Below are 16,262 nucleotides of genomic sequence, written 5' to 3'. Positions count from 1 at the left end.
GAGTGAACCTAACAGGCAATGATCAAGTGATCTCTCTCCTGCCATCCATCTCCATCCTCTGACAGACAGAGGCTAGGGACACCATTCCTTACCTGTCCTGGCTAATAGCCATTAATGGACTTAACCACCATGAATTTATCCAGTTCTCTTTTAAACTCTGTTATAGTCCTAGCCTTCACAACCTTCTCAAGTAAGGAGTTCCACAAGTTGACTGTGCACTGCGTGAAGAAGAACTTCCTTGTATTTGTTTTAAATCTGCTGCCTATTAATTTCATTTGATGACCCCTAGTTCTTGTATTATGGGAATAAGTAAATAACTTTTCCTTATCCACTTTCTTCACATCACTCATGATTTTATATACCTCTATCATATCCCCCCTTAGTCTCCTCTTTTCCAAGCTGAAGAGTCCTAGCCTCTTTAATCTCTCCTCATATGGGACCCGTTCCAAACCCTTAATCATTTTAGTTGCCCTTTTCTGAATCTTTTCTAGTGCCAGTATATCTTTTTTGAGATGAGGAGACCACATCTGTACGCAGTATTCGAGATGAGGGCATACCATCGATTTATATAAGGGCAATAATATATTCTCAGTCTTATTCTCTATCCCTCTATTCCTAACATCCTGTTTGCTTTTTTGACCGCCTCTGCACACTGCGTGGACATTTTCAGAGAACTATCCACGATGACTCCAAGATCTTTTTCCTGACTTTTTGTATCTAAATTAACCCCCATCATATTGTATGTATAGTTGGGGTTATTTTTTCCAATGTGCATTACTTTACATTTATCCACATTAAATTTCATTTGCCACTGTGTTGCCCAATCACTTAGTTTTGTGAGAACTTTTTGAAGTTCTTCACAGTCTGCTTTGGACTTAACTATCTTTAGCAATTTAGTATCATCTGCAAACTTTGCCACCTCACTGTTTACCCCTTTCTCCAGATCATTTATGAATAAGTTGAATAGGATCGGTCCGAGGACTGACCCTTGGGGAACACCACTAGTTACCCCTCTCCATTCTGAGAATTTACCATTTATTCCTACCCTTTGTTCCCTTTTAACCAGTCTTTTAACCAGTTCTCAATCCATGAAAGGACCTTCCCTTTTATCCCATGGCAGCTTAATTTACATAAGAGCCTTTGGTGAGGGACCTTGTCAAAGGCTTTCTGGAAATCTAAGTACACTATGTCCACTGGATCCCCCTTGTCCACATGTTTGTTGACCCCTTCAAAGAATTCTAATAGATTAGTAAGACACGATTTCCCTTTACAGAAACCATGTTGACTATTGCTCAACAGTTTATGTTTTTCTATGTGTCGGACAATTTTATTCTTAACTATTGTTTTGACTAATTTGCCCGGTACAGACGTTAGACTTACCGGTCTGTAATTGCCGGGATCACCTCTAGAGCCCTTTTTAAATATTGGCATTACATTAGCTAACTTCCAGTCATTGGGTACAGAAGCCGATTTAAAGGACAGGTTACAAACCTTAGTTAACAGTTCCGCAACTTCACATTTGAGTTCTTTCAGAACTCTTGGGTGAATGCCATCTGGTCCCGGTGACTTGTTAATGTTAAGTTTATCAATTAATTCCAAAACCTCCTCTCGTGACACTTCAATCCATGACAGTTCCTCAGATTTGTCACCTACAAAAGCCAGCTCAGGTTTGGGAATCTCCCTAACATCCTCAGCCGTGAAGACTGAAGCAAAGAATCCATTTAGTTTCTCGGCAATGACTTTATCGTCTTTAAGCGCTCCTTTTGTACCTCGATCATCAAGGGGCCCCACTGGTTGTTTAGCAGGCTTTCTGCTTCCGATGTACTTAAAGAACATTTTGTTATTACCTTTGGAGTTTTTGGCTAGCCGTTCTTCAAACTCCTCTTTGGCTTTTCTTATTACATTCTTGCGCTTAATTTGGCAGCGTTTATGCTCCTTTCTATTTGCCTCACTAGGATTTGACTTCCACTTTTTAAAGGAAGTCTTTTTATCTCTCACTGCTTCTTTTACATGGTTGTTAAGCCACGGTGGCTCTTTTTGAATTCTTTTACTGTGTTTCTTAATTTGGGGTATACATTGAAGTTGGGCCTCTATTATGGTGTCTTTAAAAAGCGCCCATGCAGCTTGCAGGGATTTCACTTTAGTCACTGCACCTTTTAACTTCTGTTTAACTAACCCCCTCATTTTTGCATAGTTCCCCCTTTTGAAATTAAATGCCACAGTGTTGGGCTGTTGAGATGGTCTTCCCACCACAGGGATGTTGAACGCTATTGTATTATGGTCACTATTTCCAAGCGGTCCTGCTATAGTTAGCTCTTGGACCAGCTCCTGTGCTCCACTCAGGACTAAATCTAGAGTTGCCTCTCCCCTTGTGGGTTCCCGTACCAGCCGCTCCATGAAGCAGTCATTTAAAGTATGGAGAAATTTTATCTCTGCATTTCGTCCTGAAGTGAAATGTTCCCAGTCAATATGGGGATAATTGAAATCCCCTACTATTATTGAGTTCTTAATTTTGATAGCCCTTCTAATTTCCCTTAGCATTTCATCATCACTATCACAGTCCCGGTCAGGTGGTCGATAATAGATCCCTAATGTTATATTCTTATTAGAGCATGAAATTTCTATCCATAGAGATTCTATGGAACATGCAGATTTGCTTAAGATTTTTACTTCATTTGATTCTACATTTTCTTTCACATATAGTGCCACTCCCCCCCCTGCACGACCTGTTCTGTCTTTCCGATATATTTTGTACCCCGGAATGATTGTGTCCCATCGATTGCTCTCAGTCCACCAGGTTTCTGTGATGCCTATTATATCAATATCCTCCTTTATCACAAGGCACTCTAGTTCACCCATCTTATTATTTAGACTTCTAGCATTTGTGTACAAGCACTTTAAAAACTTGTCACTGTTTATATGTCTGCCCTTTTCTGATGTATCAGATTCTTTTTTATGTGAATGTTTATCATCTGATCTGGCCCCTACTTTATCCTCTTCCATCCTCTGCTCCTGACTATAACCTGGAGATTCTCTATCATTAGACTCTCCCCTAAGAGAAGTCTCTGTCCGATCCACATGCTCCTCTGCAGCAGTCGGCTTTCCCCCATCTCCTAGTTTAAAAACTGCTCTACAACCTTTTTAATGTTTAGTGCCAGCAGTCTGGTTCCACTTTAGTTTAGGTGGAGCCCATCCTTCCTGTATAGGCTCCCCCCATTCCAGAAGTTTCCCCACTTCCTAATGAATGTAAACCCCTCCTCTCTACACCATCGTCTCATCCACGCATTGAGACTCTGAAACTCTGCCTGCCTACCTGGCCCTGCGCGTGGAACTGGGAGCATTTCTGAGAATGCCACCATATGCAAACAAGATCAGCCCCTGAAGTTCTTTTGCACAACTCGCCACAATTTACCACCAGATTTCAGTGTAGAGCTCATCTTGACTCTGCTTTCATAACTAACAGTTTATTAGATACAAAAAGAAAATGAGGGTTAATGAGAGGTTAAATCCGATAAAATATATGCACAGGTGAGTCACAGTTTGTAATTCCAAATGGTGGCAGTGATGTAATAAACTGCCAGTTTTCCAAGAGTCTTTTCATGGTACCCACATTGTCTCTGGGGCAGGGACATCCTTAGGATTCATGGGGCCTTATGCAGTATTGTTAAACTGGTGCTCCTATGCCCAATGGCAGCCCGGGCTCGCATGTATATTTTATATATGGGAGGTCTTTTGAAGGATTTATTTTAAAAACTGTATGTCTGAAGATCCAAGCATTTAAGTCTAAAGATGAATACTCAGATTGTGCATCTAAAAATCTATGCAAGGATTTTTTAGAGATGTGATTTTATAATCTTCAGCAACACACTAATGAAATATTTTTAAAGCAAATTTTAAACTAAGGTCCTGTAGACTAACATGTTCTTGAGTAAATGTTTAAAATGAAATAGACACGAGTTAAGAGGCAAGGTAATGTACATCTGGGGTCAGGCTTGGATTATGGGGGTTTACAGGTATCATTTGCAAGGATGTAAAGATACATACATATCGCATAACCTGCAAAGACCCAGATTGGGGTGCAAGAGTTTTTAAAGTGTCAGTGGATAAGTGGGCTCAGGTACGCCACCCATGGAATGAATAAGGAGTCCAAGTCAGTTTCGGTGTAGCAGATAAGTACATGGGTGGGGTGCGTCCCTTGGTCTGTCAGGGAAGGAAGTGGGTTATTTCCCTGGACGGCGGTCTCGGTTACTCAGTGATGCACAACTGTTCTTGTCAGTAAATTCAGAAACTGACAGTATATACCTGGGCGTTGGCAAATGCCTTTTAAATGGCTTCATTACCACTTGAATGGCTCTTTAACACTTTCAGTGGTGTGCTAATAGGGCTAGCAGGCTGGAAGGCTTTTTCACTTTTAAGTACTAGATCCCTTCTGGAGGAAGATTCTCCAGGCTGCAGCAGCTAGCTTTGGTGGGAGCCTGCAGGAAGGGTTAGAATAGGGATAGGAAGAGGCGGGGGTGGACACTAAGGTGCCCCGAATTTTTGGGACACCAGGGGTGCCCCGAATTTTTGGGTGCCCTAAGCAGCTGTGTAGGCTTAAGGATGGCCCTGCTCTGGGGATCTCCACTTTGCATCTGGTACTCTTCCCTATAAGAGTCCAAACCATTCAGAGATGAAGGATCTTTCCTTGAATCCATACCTATAGCTTCTTCTCACAGCAATCAAGCTGCCAGTGTCCCTACCCATGTGGGTTTTTCCTTTGACAGAAAGTGAGGAATGCTTTCTGAGTCTTTGACCTCCGTTCATCACACACAATGACCACTTGATTTGAAATTAGCACTTTTCTGTTAAAGTTCTTCATTTGCATTCCACAAGGCTTCTTTCTCATTTGATGGGTTATTTAATTACAGGGGTATACACAATGTTAATGTTTGCTACTACTTTATAACAGGATCCAGATAAGTGAAAACAATGCAAGTAGCAGCCCACAAGTTTTCATACAGTTTAAATACCAAATACACTCATACATTTAACACATGATCTATATAATATACAAGTGAATTGTCCCGGGGCTCTGACATGAGTTGGCACCTGGCCTGCCAATATCACAGAGGCATCAGAGCCATCTTGCCCTCAGCCTTGGGCAGACAGAAGTGTGGTTGTTGGACAGAGACCATTTTTATGAGATGACTCACTCCTCCTTGATGTCTGCTTTGACTGAAGGGGCTCGTACAGACTAGAGATAAAAAACTTGCATCATTTTTGACCACGCCCTATCCATGGAAAGCTGTGTGTTGGACATGCTTCAGGAGTGTGGATTCCAGCTACACAATGTGCATTGGTGTGCCTGTATTTATCCTGTGACAACCTGGCAACAGCAGCACATGCCCTCATGATCTCAAGGCTCAATGTTGGTACTTCCCTCTTCATGGGGTATGAAGGAGATCACTCACTGCAGGTGCCCACTTGTGGGTAGGCATGGGCTTAGAAGGCTCTCTTCTTTCCTGATGCTCCCTGTTGACAGCAAATCCAGCCCTGCAGTGCTTCAGCCCCCCAGTCAGGTCACACATTTCTGCCCATCCCTTTCAGGGTATATAAACAGTCCAGCAATGGAGTAGCTCTGTTGGTTAGGTGAGGGGTTCCATATCTCCCCAGTGTCAAGGTCTTGAGCCTTCTGTCGTCAGATCCTTCTTTCCTCCAAATTCCCCTTTTCAGGGGTGGGCTTTCTGCACCCCCTAGAGGTTAGCAGAGGAATCGAGGACCGCCCTCTCCACTGGCTTCTGAATCAGGGCCCAATGGTTGGCATCTAAGTCCTGCACCCCAATGAGACTGCTGCCTCATTTCCTCCCAGTGCCCCCTTTCCTAATAGATAAAGTACAATGTCAAATAACTGAAACCAAAGGTGTGACCCTAGGGAACTCTGTATTCACCCTCTACACAAAACCGCAATAATATTTGTACAAAATATACTTTGTGAGATATCATATAAAAGCTAATGACATGCTGGTTATTAATATCAGTGTAAAATGCACATCAACCTTATAAGGGAAGTAATGAATTCCCTCAGGGTGATGTTACTAGGACATATTTAAGACAAAGACAGCTTAGCCTAGGTAGAAGTGCTAAACAGGTCTGTCCTAGGCCTGGTCTACACTGGAAAATTAGTTTGGTTTAACTATGTCAGTCAGGGATGTAAAAAATTCATACCCCTAAGCAGCATAGTTAAACCAACCCAAGTCCTTGTGTGGACAGCACTAGGTCGACAGAAACATTCTTTCATTGACCTAACTACTGCCTGTCCAGGAGATGGATTACCTGGAAGAGAGAGCCCCACCCATTGGCATAGGTAGTGTCTACACTGAAGTGCCACAGCGACACAGCTGTGCTGCTGTGGGGTTTTAAGTGTAGACAAACCCCTAGTTCTAGGAATGTGAGTTTACCTCATTTTACATATTAGCAGTAAATGAAGCTATAAAGCTAAACCAGAGGGGGTTATACTAATCCTGAACTTGAGAAACAGAGAATTAACAGGGCTCCTGCCTCCCAGAGAGACAAAGGAAACCTTCCTGACTTGTAAAACAAAGAAATCCCTTTGGGAATATAAGGAACAGAGAGAAACTCCATGTTTATCCCTCACATTAAGAAGACAAAGAAACTAAGTGATTTGATCTCTGTAATGGCTCCTGTCCAGACTGGCCACTGAAATGCAGAAAGGAGATTGGCGCTGATGAGAAACCACTTTGAACAAAGCCTGTATCTTGCTAGATTAAATTTTAGACTTTTAGATGCATGTTTTCACTCTCATTTGCTTGTAGCCATTGTGACATTCACCAGGGTATAATCTAGACTGTTAGACAACTGTGTCCCCTTAATTCTCCAATCTGGGGTGCACCCCTGGCCCACTGACACTAGCCTACAGATATATATACAGAGGGCTATTCCCAGCCACTCAGGAATTGCGTACAGGGCAACACCAGCAATTTCCCAGTCCCACCCTTGTATCCCATTAATGTACCTTCTTGTACTGTCCAGCTCTCTACTGGGCAATACAAGCTCATATTTTATCAAAGAAAATGATTATGCACCAGCCTTGTTGTCCCAGATTGAGTTTCCCCCACACTTCAATACAAAACACACTGGTTTAGATAAAACAATAAAACAAGTTTATTAACTACAAAAGGATAGATTTTAAGTGGTTACAAGTGATAAGGCATAAAAGTCAGAATTGATTACAAAAGAAAATAACAAGATAAAACCACTAGCTAATTCCTAAACTTTTGCAAGCTAGATCAGATTCAAACATTTTTCTCACCCCACCAGATGCTGCAGGCAGTTCATAGTTCTCAGTTCACACACTGAATTTTCTTTCAGCCTGGGACCCCTCCCTCAGTTGAGAGTCCTTAGGTATTTATTGATGTCCTGAGTAGAGAGGCGGGAGGTGAAGAGGTGAGAAGAGGCAGCTAGAGACATTTTCCCCCTCTTCTTATTCTCCAACCCCTTGTGCTGGAAAAATCCTTGTGGGGTCATGAGAGCAGGTAGTTCCATTGTGTATGTGAGCTCCAAACTGTCCTTTGGATGAGTTGTAAATTTCTTGCTTACACCCCCTCCCCCATTGTTGAATGTCCAATTAAGCGGGTAATGGCACGTTAGCACTTTGCTGGCTTGCTAGTATGTCTTTGTCTCTGAGAAATTGACTTGTGGTTGTTACCCAGAATTACAACATATTTCAGTAACAATCATATAGTAAAATCTCGTGACTCTACACACACCTTAATAGGACAGTGATGAGTTTTCAAATGATCCCTCACAAGGCATACTTTGTACAAAGTATGTCCTAACCATATAAAAGTGGTGAACATGGGTATAGGGTGTCACAGCCATTTCTACCTTTCTTTTTTTACTTGGTATCACTTAAACCAGCTCTTCTGTTAACAAATTTGTTCTACTTTTACTTTACACCAATGCAGTGCTGTGTTTGAAGGGAAGGGTGTATTCACCCCTGTTAAATTAACAAGCTGTGATATACTGACTCTTTAACAGAGCAGAAAACTCAATATCTTCTGTGAACACACCGTGTTAGGGGCCAGGCATTGCAGAGAAACATCTCTGAGGAGCTCAGGGGCTGGAGTCTGCCTGGAGAGCCTTGAGGAGTTTGCTGATGAAGCAGACAGGCCAGTGTGGCAGGCAGGACCACTCGAGCACAAAGCAGCTGCTTAACCCCTTCCTTACTGGTGCAGGGTTAGTGTAGCCCATCAGAGAGGTTATCAGCAAGGCTGATCCACCGCTTGCAGCTAGTTCACATGCAGCAGCACAGTTTCTCATGGGACTGTTAGGATCATATTCAGCCCCCTTTGTGTGCTTTGCACTGGCTGCCTGTTAAGTGGTGGATTCAATGTAAATGAGTTTTAATGGTTTGTTAACCTTTGAATGGGTCTGGCCCGGACTCTATCTGAGACCCCATCCTGGAGCCTCCATCTGATGGGCGCCTGTGCTCACATACCACCCAGTGTTCAAGGGTTCCACCGTCATGGCTGAAGTCTGCAGGCAATCAAGTGTTTGCCATGGTGAAAGGCATGAGATTTGCTTCCTCTTGAAATCCAGCTCAGTCCATCTCTCTCCACTTTTAAAACATGTCCACACATTTATTTCTGGTAGAAGTGTTTTTAAATTACTGCCACAGTCCTGTTTTATTGTTTTTGTTTGTTTGTCTAACTTGGTAATTTTGTTGAGGGTCAGGAAGAACTTAGGAGTGAGCAAAATACAGGGAAGCAGGAGATGAAGGGGAAGCAGACACCTCAGAGAGCGCAGAGCCCCAGCTGGCACCAGGACGCCCACATGCACAAACAGTGGATGAGAGGATCATCCTGTTTCAGAGGAGGGGGCAGCGTGCTGGGCAGCAAACTCCTCAATGTTCTTCTTTGACCCCCCAAGAGTGAGAGATGTGAATGAGAACCTAAGGGCCTGGATGAGTTTTGTTGGTTTGGATTTGGAGGAGAGGCCAGATATTAGAAATGTTATGTAGGACATAGCAGCAAGATTTTAACATGGCCTGGATATATGAGTCTAGAGAGGACTGAGTGAAAGATAAGGCACAGGTTACATAGACCTGAATGACTGGGAAGGTGGTGCTATTGTCCATAGTGACAGAGAATGAGGAGGGAGGGAAGGGCCTGGAGGGAAAGACTGAGTACTCCACTCTGACTGTTGAGTGTGAGTTGAGACTGGATATCCACACTAGAGGTCAGAGAGACAGGCTGAGATTTTAGTTGAGACAGAGGGAGATGGGTCTGAAGCACAGCAGCGAACCTATGAATCACCAGCATAAAGATGATAGCTAAAGTCATGTGTTCAGAAAAGATCACCCAGAGATAGGATGTAGAGGGAGAAGAGGGGCAAGGATGGGGCCTGCAACCCCCACCAAAAACTAGAGGAATGATGAGGTGGATTCACTGAACAAAACTTGAAAGTGTGATAGAGATGTAGGAAGAGACATGTGAGAGGACAGAGGCCTGGTCTACACTCAGAAGTTCCGTTAATTTAATTAAAAATGGCTTAAAACAATTTATATAAACCAGGGCAAACTCCTGCGTGGACACTCCTATATTGATTTAAAACTGTCTTGTATAAGTTTAAATCAATTTGAGTGTCTACTTTCACTAGTTTAACTAAACTAGTTTAAAAACGTGCATTTAGTTAAACCAGTGCAACATTTTGTGTAGCGCTGGCAAGAGTCTTGAAAGCGGAGAAAAGACAAGATTTCAAGAAGCATATGGTTTATAGTATTGAAGGCAGCTGATAGGTTGAGGAGGATGAGGGTGTAGCAGAGGCCCTGAAGGGATCACTAGAAATCTTAGGCCTGGTCTACACTAGGAAATTAGGCAAGTATAATTGTGTGAAAAATCCACACCCCTGAGCGACACAGTTAAACCAACCTAATCCCCAGTGTAGAAAGCACTAGGTTGACAGGAGAAGGCCTCCTGTTTGCGTAGGTAGTGTATTCACTGAAGTGCTATAGCAGTGCCGCTGTAGTGGTTTATGTGCAGACATAGCCTTAATGAGAGTCATAGGCACTGAATCCGTGGGCGCTCCGGGGCTGGAGCACCAACAGGGGAAAATTAGCAGGTGCTCAGCACCCACCGGCAGCCAAGCTCCCCCTTCTGCCCCCACTCACACAGCGCCTCTCGGCCACTGGCGGCCCTGCTAACCAACTCTTCCCACCTCCCTCCCAGCGTCTCCAGGATGCTCTAGGAGGGAGGGGGAGGAGCAGGGACGGGTCGTGCTTGGGGGAGGAAGCTGGGAAGAGGTGGGGCAGGAGCAGGATGAGATGAAGCTGGGGCAGGGACTTGGGGGAAGGAGTGGAATGGGGGTGGGGCAGAGGCTTGGAGGAAAGTGTAGACTGGGGACAGGTCCAGGGGTGGAGGGGGAGTGTTGAGTACCCCCCAGCTAAAGGGGAAGTCGGTGCCTATGGTGAGAGGGATTTCAATGGAGAACAGGGGGTAGAAAGCAGAGAGGAGGGATCTAGAATGGAACTGGAGGAAAGGAATTCTAGACAGCAGGCACAAACGGTGCCATTGATGTGTTTGGAGATGATGAGAGATTGGGAATGAGGGCAATGTGGGATCGAAGGTGGCCTTTGTTAAGATGGGAAAGACCAGAGCATGCTTTCACTGGGAAGAGAAGAAACCTAATGGGAGTGAGAGGTTGAGGAAAAGAGTGTAAAGGGGGATAAGAATAGGTTGAGGGAGGTTACAAGATAGGAGGGAGGGGGTCACTGAGGGATATTTGATGGACTGATGGAGGATATATCATGTGATGAACCTTTGTATCCTGTAGTTATATACTTTTTAAAACATTTATCAGTGCAACATTGCATGGAACCACAAAGGTCTGAATTGCAAACAGAAATAATCAGAACATGCTTTTAATTTTCTAAGGAGATGTGACAGGGTTGACTCTGAGTACCTCCAGGCACGGCGCAGTGGTTCTCTCACCTTCTTGTGGCTGGGCATGGCGTAGCATTCTCTCCTCATCAGGCATCTGCCAACAGTCCCTCTGATGGGCTGCCTCTTCCTGTGATATGCCCCTCCGGTCAGGTCACTTTAAACTCTCCCCTTAGAATAATTCAACCATAAAGTTAGAAGGGACTTCAGTGGTCATCTAGTCTAATCTCCTGCAAAGATGCAGGATTTGTTGACTTAAACCATCCAGGACAGATGGGTCCAGCCTTCTTTTGAAAGCATCCAGTGAAGGAGCTTCCACAACCTCCCCAGGCAGTCTGCTCCATTGTCCTACCATTCTTTAGAGTTAGCAAGCTTTTCCTGAGATTTCATCTAAATCTGCTGTGTTGTAGTTTGAACCCATTGCCTCTTGTCCTGCCCTCTGTTGCAAGACAGAGCAACTTTTCTCCATCTTTCTTATGGCAGCTGTAGAGGAAAAATTGACCAAGCCTAAGCTTTGGCCTAAATAGCTGAATAAATGGCCATGAGACAAAAGTGGCCATGGGAAGTGGAAAATGTTGAGCAGTGGAAATTTTAAGCAACCATTTAAGTAACTGCCTTAGCTAGAAAAATGTAACCACATCGGTAGTGTTAGAAAGGCTGTTAAACTGCAAAAGGAACACTTGTGAATAACAGGAAAGCTTGCTAGAAGTACACCCGTGAATAACAGGAAAAGCTTGTTTTGCTATTCTCCCTTATAAGGAAACCTGTTTTGATGTATTACATGTAACCGTTTGTGGGTTTAAGCTATATAAGCATTCAGTGTGCCGTGCTTGGGGTGGCAGTTTTTCTGGCTGTCACCCCTGCATGCAGGCTTTCAATAAAGTGGCCTCAGGCTGATCTGAACTAAACACAACGCATGGTCATTTTTCCACCACACAGCCTTTCAAGTACTTAAAGGTGGTTATCACGTCATCCTTTAATCCCCTCTTTTTCAACTAAACACAGTTCCTTCAGCCTTTGTTCAGATGGTTTGCATTCCATCCCTTCGATCATCTTTGTCGCTTGCCTCTGGATCCTTTCCAGTTTCTCTACAGCCTTTTTATACAGCAGTGACCAAAATTGGACACACTACTCCAGCTGAGGCCTCACCAGTGCCAAGTAGACTGGTACTATCACCTCCCCTGACTTGCATGCTGGGTCTCTGTTAATGTAACCTAAAATTGTGTTTCTTCTTTTTGCAACAGCATCATATGGCTGACTCAGGTTGAGGTTGTGATCCACCACAACTCCTAGATGCTTCTCAAGAGTGCTGCTGCCAAGCCAGTTATTCTCCATTCTGTATTTGTACATTTGGTTTTTCTTCCCTAAGTGTAGCACCTTCCATTTGTCTTTGCTGAATTTCATTTTGTTGACTATAGCCCAGTTCTCCATTTTATCAAGATCCCTCTGTATTTTAGCTCTATTCTTCATGGTGTTGTCAACCCCCCTCTAGTTTGTGTCATCTTCAAATTTGATCAGTATGCTCTCTATACCTACATCCAGTTCATTAATAAAGATGTTAAACAAAACTGGAGCCAGAACGAATCCCTATGGATCCCCACTTGTGACCTCCCTCCAATCTGACATCATTCCATGATGGCATCCTTCCAGGGCAGCCAGTGAACAGAAACAAGGGGAATTAACACAAATACATCTTTCCAAAGTTGGGTCCAAGGCTCTCTTCCTGTCAGGCTGTGGCCCTAAACTGAGTTCACAGGCAATAGAGGAGAGTTGTTCTCTTTCTAGAAGAATCAGCATCTGGCCTCCCTTCCCTCATCAGGCACAGGTCATCTTGACAGCTCCAGCTTCAGTCAGACAGCCTCTCTCCAAGAACTGAGGTTTTCTCTGCTCCCTAGTTCTTTCTCTTCAGCTCTCCCTCCAATCCTGATATCCCTCACAGGTGTGATGGTGCAGAACCACCTGAGCCCGCATTAGCCCTTTAACTCTGTGTTTCTCAGTGTGGTGTTTGCAAAGCCCATCACAGAAGGGAAGATGTTAAATGACTTGCCCACATCAAGACTGTTTTGAAGACCTGCTGGACAGTTATCTGTATTGGGGCTGTGATGGGATATTGCCCTTTGGGGGCAGATTTATTTCTATGTAAAATAAATATTGAAAACTGGCTGGTGGGACCTAGTCAAATAAGGGGAGAAGCTGGGATCCATTTCCTGGCTCAGTCTCAGAGTCCTCTCTTCCATCACTAACCAGATCCAGGACAGTTGTGAGGCACTGACCCCAGCAGAGGAGTGTTGGAGACCTGCTGTTCAGGTAACACAGCAGTGGGGTGTCTACTGGCCACAGCTAAGGTCAAAAAGAAGTCTAGGTGATGCTGGAAATACCCCTCTTTATTCAAAGCAAACAAGTCAAGCAATAAACTGAGTATCCATGTCCGAGTTGGGTATGGGCAGGGGTGAGCTCCAGGGGTGAAGTAACATCTAGGGGAAATCCTGGCCCCAGTGACGTCAATGTCAAAACTCCCACTCATGTCAAAGGGGCCAGGATTTCACTCCTAGTTCATAGTTGGGATTAATGTTCCATCAGGGAGTCCTAATCAGTCTCTCCCACTCTCTGAATAGTCAAACAATCTGTGACGGAGCTTTCCCTTCCCTCAGGAAGCCCCTTGTCTCACTAGATGGTCGTGAGATTTCCCAGCTCCCTCTATGTCTTTAGGGGTGGGTCATCTTGTGTCTTCAGGATAGATCATTAATGCCTTTCTGACCTGGCCTGGATGCAGTGTGGGGTTTGTATATGCCACCACAGGGCCCAGGTAGTAGGGGGGGAAGAGGAGTGTGTGTGTGTTGCAGCTGCCACAGGTGCCCAGTCTGTGAGAGGAAGGGGTGGTCATTGGTGCACAGGGAATGACAGACTTGCCCTGGCTTCATAGGAGGCCTTCCAAAGCACAGGGTGCAACACACACTCCATGCACGGCTGGGACTGGCCATGCTGCTTTACTCCTGGCCTCTGTCTCTAGCCATCCCACTTGAACCTGTCCGGATTCCTTAGCTGCCTGTTCAGCTTTGTGTCTGAGCTTTCTGAGCACATAAAGGTGAAAGCTGATAAGGGGGAGGAGGATTCTGCTCTCGACACAGAGTACATCAGCTTCTTTCCAAACTTCATCTGGACTGTGCGGGACTTCACCCTTGACCTTGAGATTGATGGGAAGGTGCTGACGGAGGATGAGTATCTGGAGAGAGCGCTGATGCTGAAGAAGGGTAAGTGCTCTGCGGGGCTCGGGACAGAACTGCTGGCAAGGGAATCAGAAGGCACGGTACAACTGGCTCTGCAAGAGGGGAGGGAGAGGTGATGGAACCACTTGAGGTTGATGGTCCTTTCACCTATACCACGTCAGGGAAAAACTATGGTTTGTATAATTGGGCTATAATAAAGATGGTTCAGTTGTGAAAGTTGAGATCCTGTATAAAAATGGTCCCCACTGAAAACTGGGCTGTGGATTGCGAAAAAATAGTTTTCATATGATGGTGTCATGAGTGTTTGAAGCTCTCACATAGGTAGACTGTGCACTGTGTTAAACCATTTCTGAACTGGTGTAATACCTTTTATCTGTATATCTGAGTAGCTGTGGCAGATGGTACACGTATATGCAATACTGATTAACTTCTTACCCAGATACCTCGTTATTTGTAAACTCAGACACCTGTGGTGAAAACTTACCAGCATTTAAAACTTCATCAATTTAAAGGGACTGAAAGAGGCATTTCAACATTCTGTAGTTAAACACCTTTTGAGATCACTTCAAAAATAAGCTTCCATATCTTTAAAATTATTGGAGCAAATTTTGTTGATAACAAGCTTGATGTTTGTATGATGACTGGTCATCAGCAAGGAGTGAATTTAGGATGTCTAGTTCTAGACACATAAGCCTTTGTAGTTTGACCTAAAGGGCCAGGTTGTTAGTTTGGAGGCAGTACATAGGAACAGAGAACATAGGTCTATGTCATCAAGTCTAGTCCTTGGCCATCTCAGGAAACCTTATCCTATAATCTGTGACAGACCAAGACCAGTGGGGTACAGGAGTCTGGTAGAGGGCAAATATACTGGTCACTGGATGAATAGTTTTCTGTTCCCTGAGTGACTAGACCTATTGGGATCCAGGAAGTGGAAGTGGCTTTGCCCGCCCACTGCTAAAGGATCCCCCCCAGCCTAAGGGGGGGTCCACAGGACCTGGAGACCAAAAAATTATGGGGGACAACTAATAAAAAAAACAGGGACAGGAGTGAGGTCAAAGGGTCAAATGAAGCGAACCAGACAGGGACACCGAGCAGAGAACCCCGGACAGCGTCCACTGGCTCCCTTGATGCCTTCGAGGAGCAGCCCAGAGGAACTCTGCCCGGATACGTGAAAGAACGGAGGACCTGAAATACGCCCCACAGTCACAGGAAACTCCATCGGCCAACCTCCTCACTCTGGTTTTATAGATGGCCAGTTTTGCTAGGGCCAGAAGGAGGATGACCAGGAGGTTCCGCTACTTTGTGGGGCGACGGATAGGGAGTGCATAAATAAAAAGGTGAGGGGAAAAGTGCAACCAAAACCTTAACAAAATATCCGTGAGGAGCTGGAATAGGGGCTGCAGCCTGGCGCACTCCAGGTAAACATGCGCCAGGGTCTCCCTCACTCCGCAAAAGGGGCAGGTGTCTGGGATAAGGGTAAACCGCGCCAAGTACACACCCGTGCTCACTGCTCTGTGAAGAAGCCGCCAACTGATGTCCCCGGTGGGCTTCGGGATCAGAGCAGAATAAAGGCTGGCCCACCGGGGCTCCTCACCCTCCAGAGGTGGCAGAAGGTCCCGCCACTTCGTATCGGGGCGGGACGCGAGGGTGAGGACATGAAGAACATGGAGCACGAGCATGTATAGATGTTTCCTTGGCGCGGTCCGGAACAGAACCGGCTGCAGATGGTGCAGCCGGCTCATGGCGAATGGATGGGGAGGGGGCTGGTTGGGTCCACGGGGCAGGGGCCCGATGAAAAAGTCTGGAGGGCTCGGAGTGGAGGGTGGGCGGGGCGTGCCCTCTCGCAGGACCCGGTCGAGATAGTCCCGAGCAGCGGGCGGCAAAGCGGCCCTCACCTCCTGAAGTACGCGCCGGGGAGTACGAGGTCTGGAGAGCCCCATGCGCTGAGCGAGCATCAGGGGATCCAGCCAGTCTCCCAGGTCGTAGTCCAGGAGGTCTCCGACTTTGGTGACTTCTGCTAGGACCAACCTCTGGCGCACCATGGGGGACTCCGCCACCTGCACACGAAGCTGGGAGTTGTGAAGCAGGGGCTCCGCGA

General features: G+C 45.4%; 1 protein-coding gene across 10 annotated transcripts in view; it reads left to right on the top strand.

The window, feature by feature from the left end:
- Positions 1 to 14,392, top strand: part of LOC101951133 (rootletin-like) — a 152,720-nt gene extending 138,328 nt beyond the window's left edge. For 9 of the 10 annotated variants that reach the window (XM_065579135.1, XM_065579131.1, XM_065579125.1 and 6 more), the window contains one exon: positions 13,992 to 14,391. In XM_065579135.1, coding sequence (XP_065435207.1) covers positions 13,992 to 14,280 — 289 coding nt within the window. In that variant the 3' untranslated portion in view covers positions 14,281 to 14,391. Of the gene's footprint in view, positions 1 to 13,991 lie in introns of all 10 variants that reach the window. The other variant, XM_065579132.1, reaches the window with a different exon arrangement.
- Positions 14,393 to 16,262: the final 1,870 nt, after the last annotated feature.

This window comes from Chrysemys picta, unplaced genomic scaffold (genome assembly GCF_011386835.1).
Source record: "Chrysemys picta bellii isolate R12L10 unplaced genomic scaffold, ASM1138683v2 scaf105, whole genome shotgun sequence".
NCBI lineage: Eukaryota > Metazoa > Chordata > Testudines > Emydidae > Chrysemys > Chrysemys picta.
Note: the sequence above shows the minus strand (reverse complement) of the source record. Positions and strands in the feature narration are given on the sequence as shown.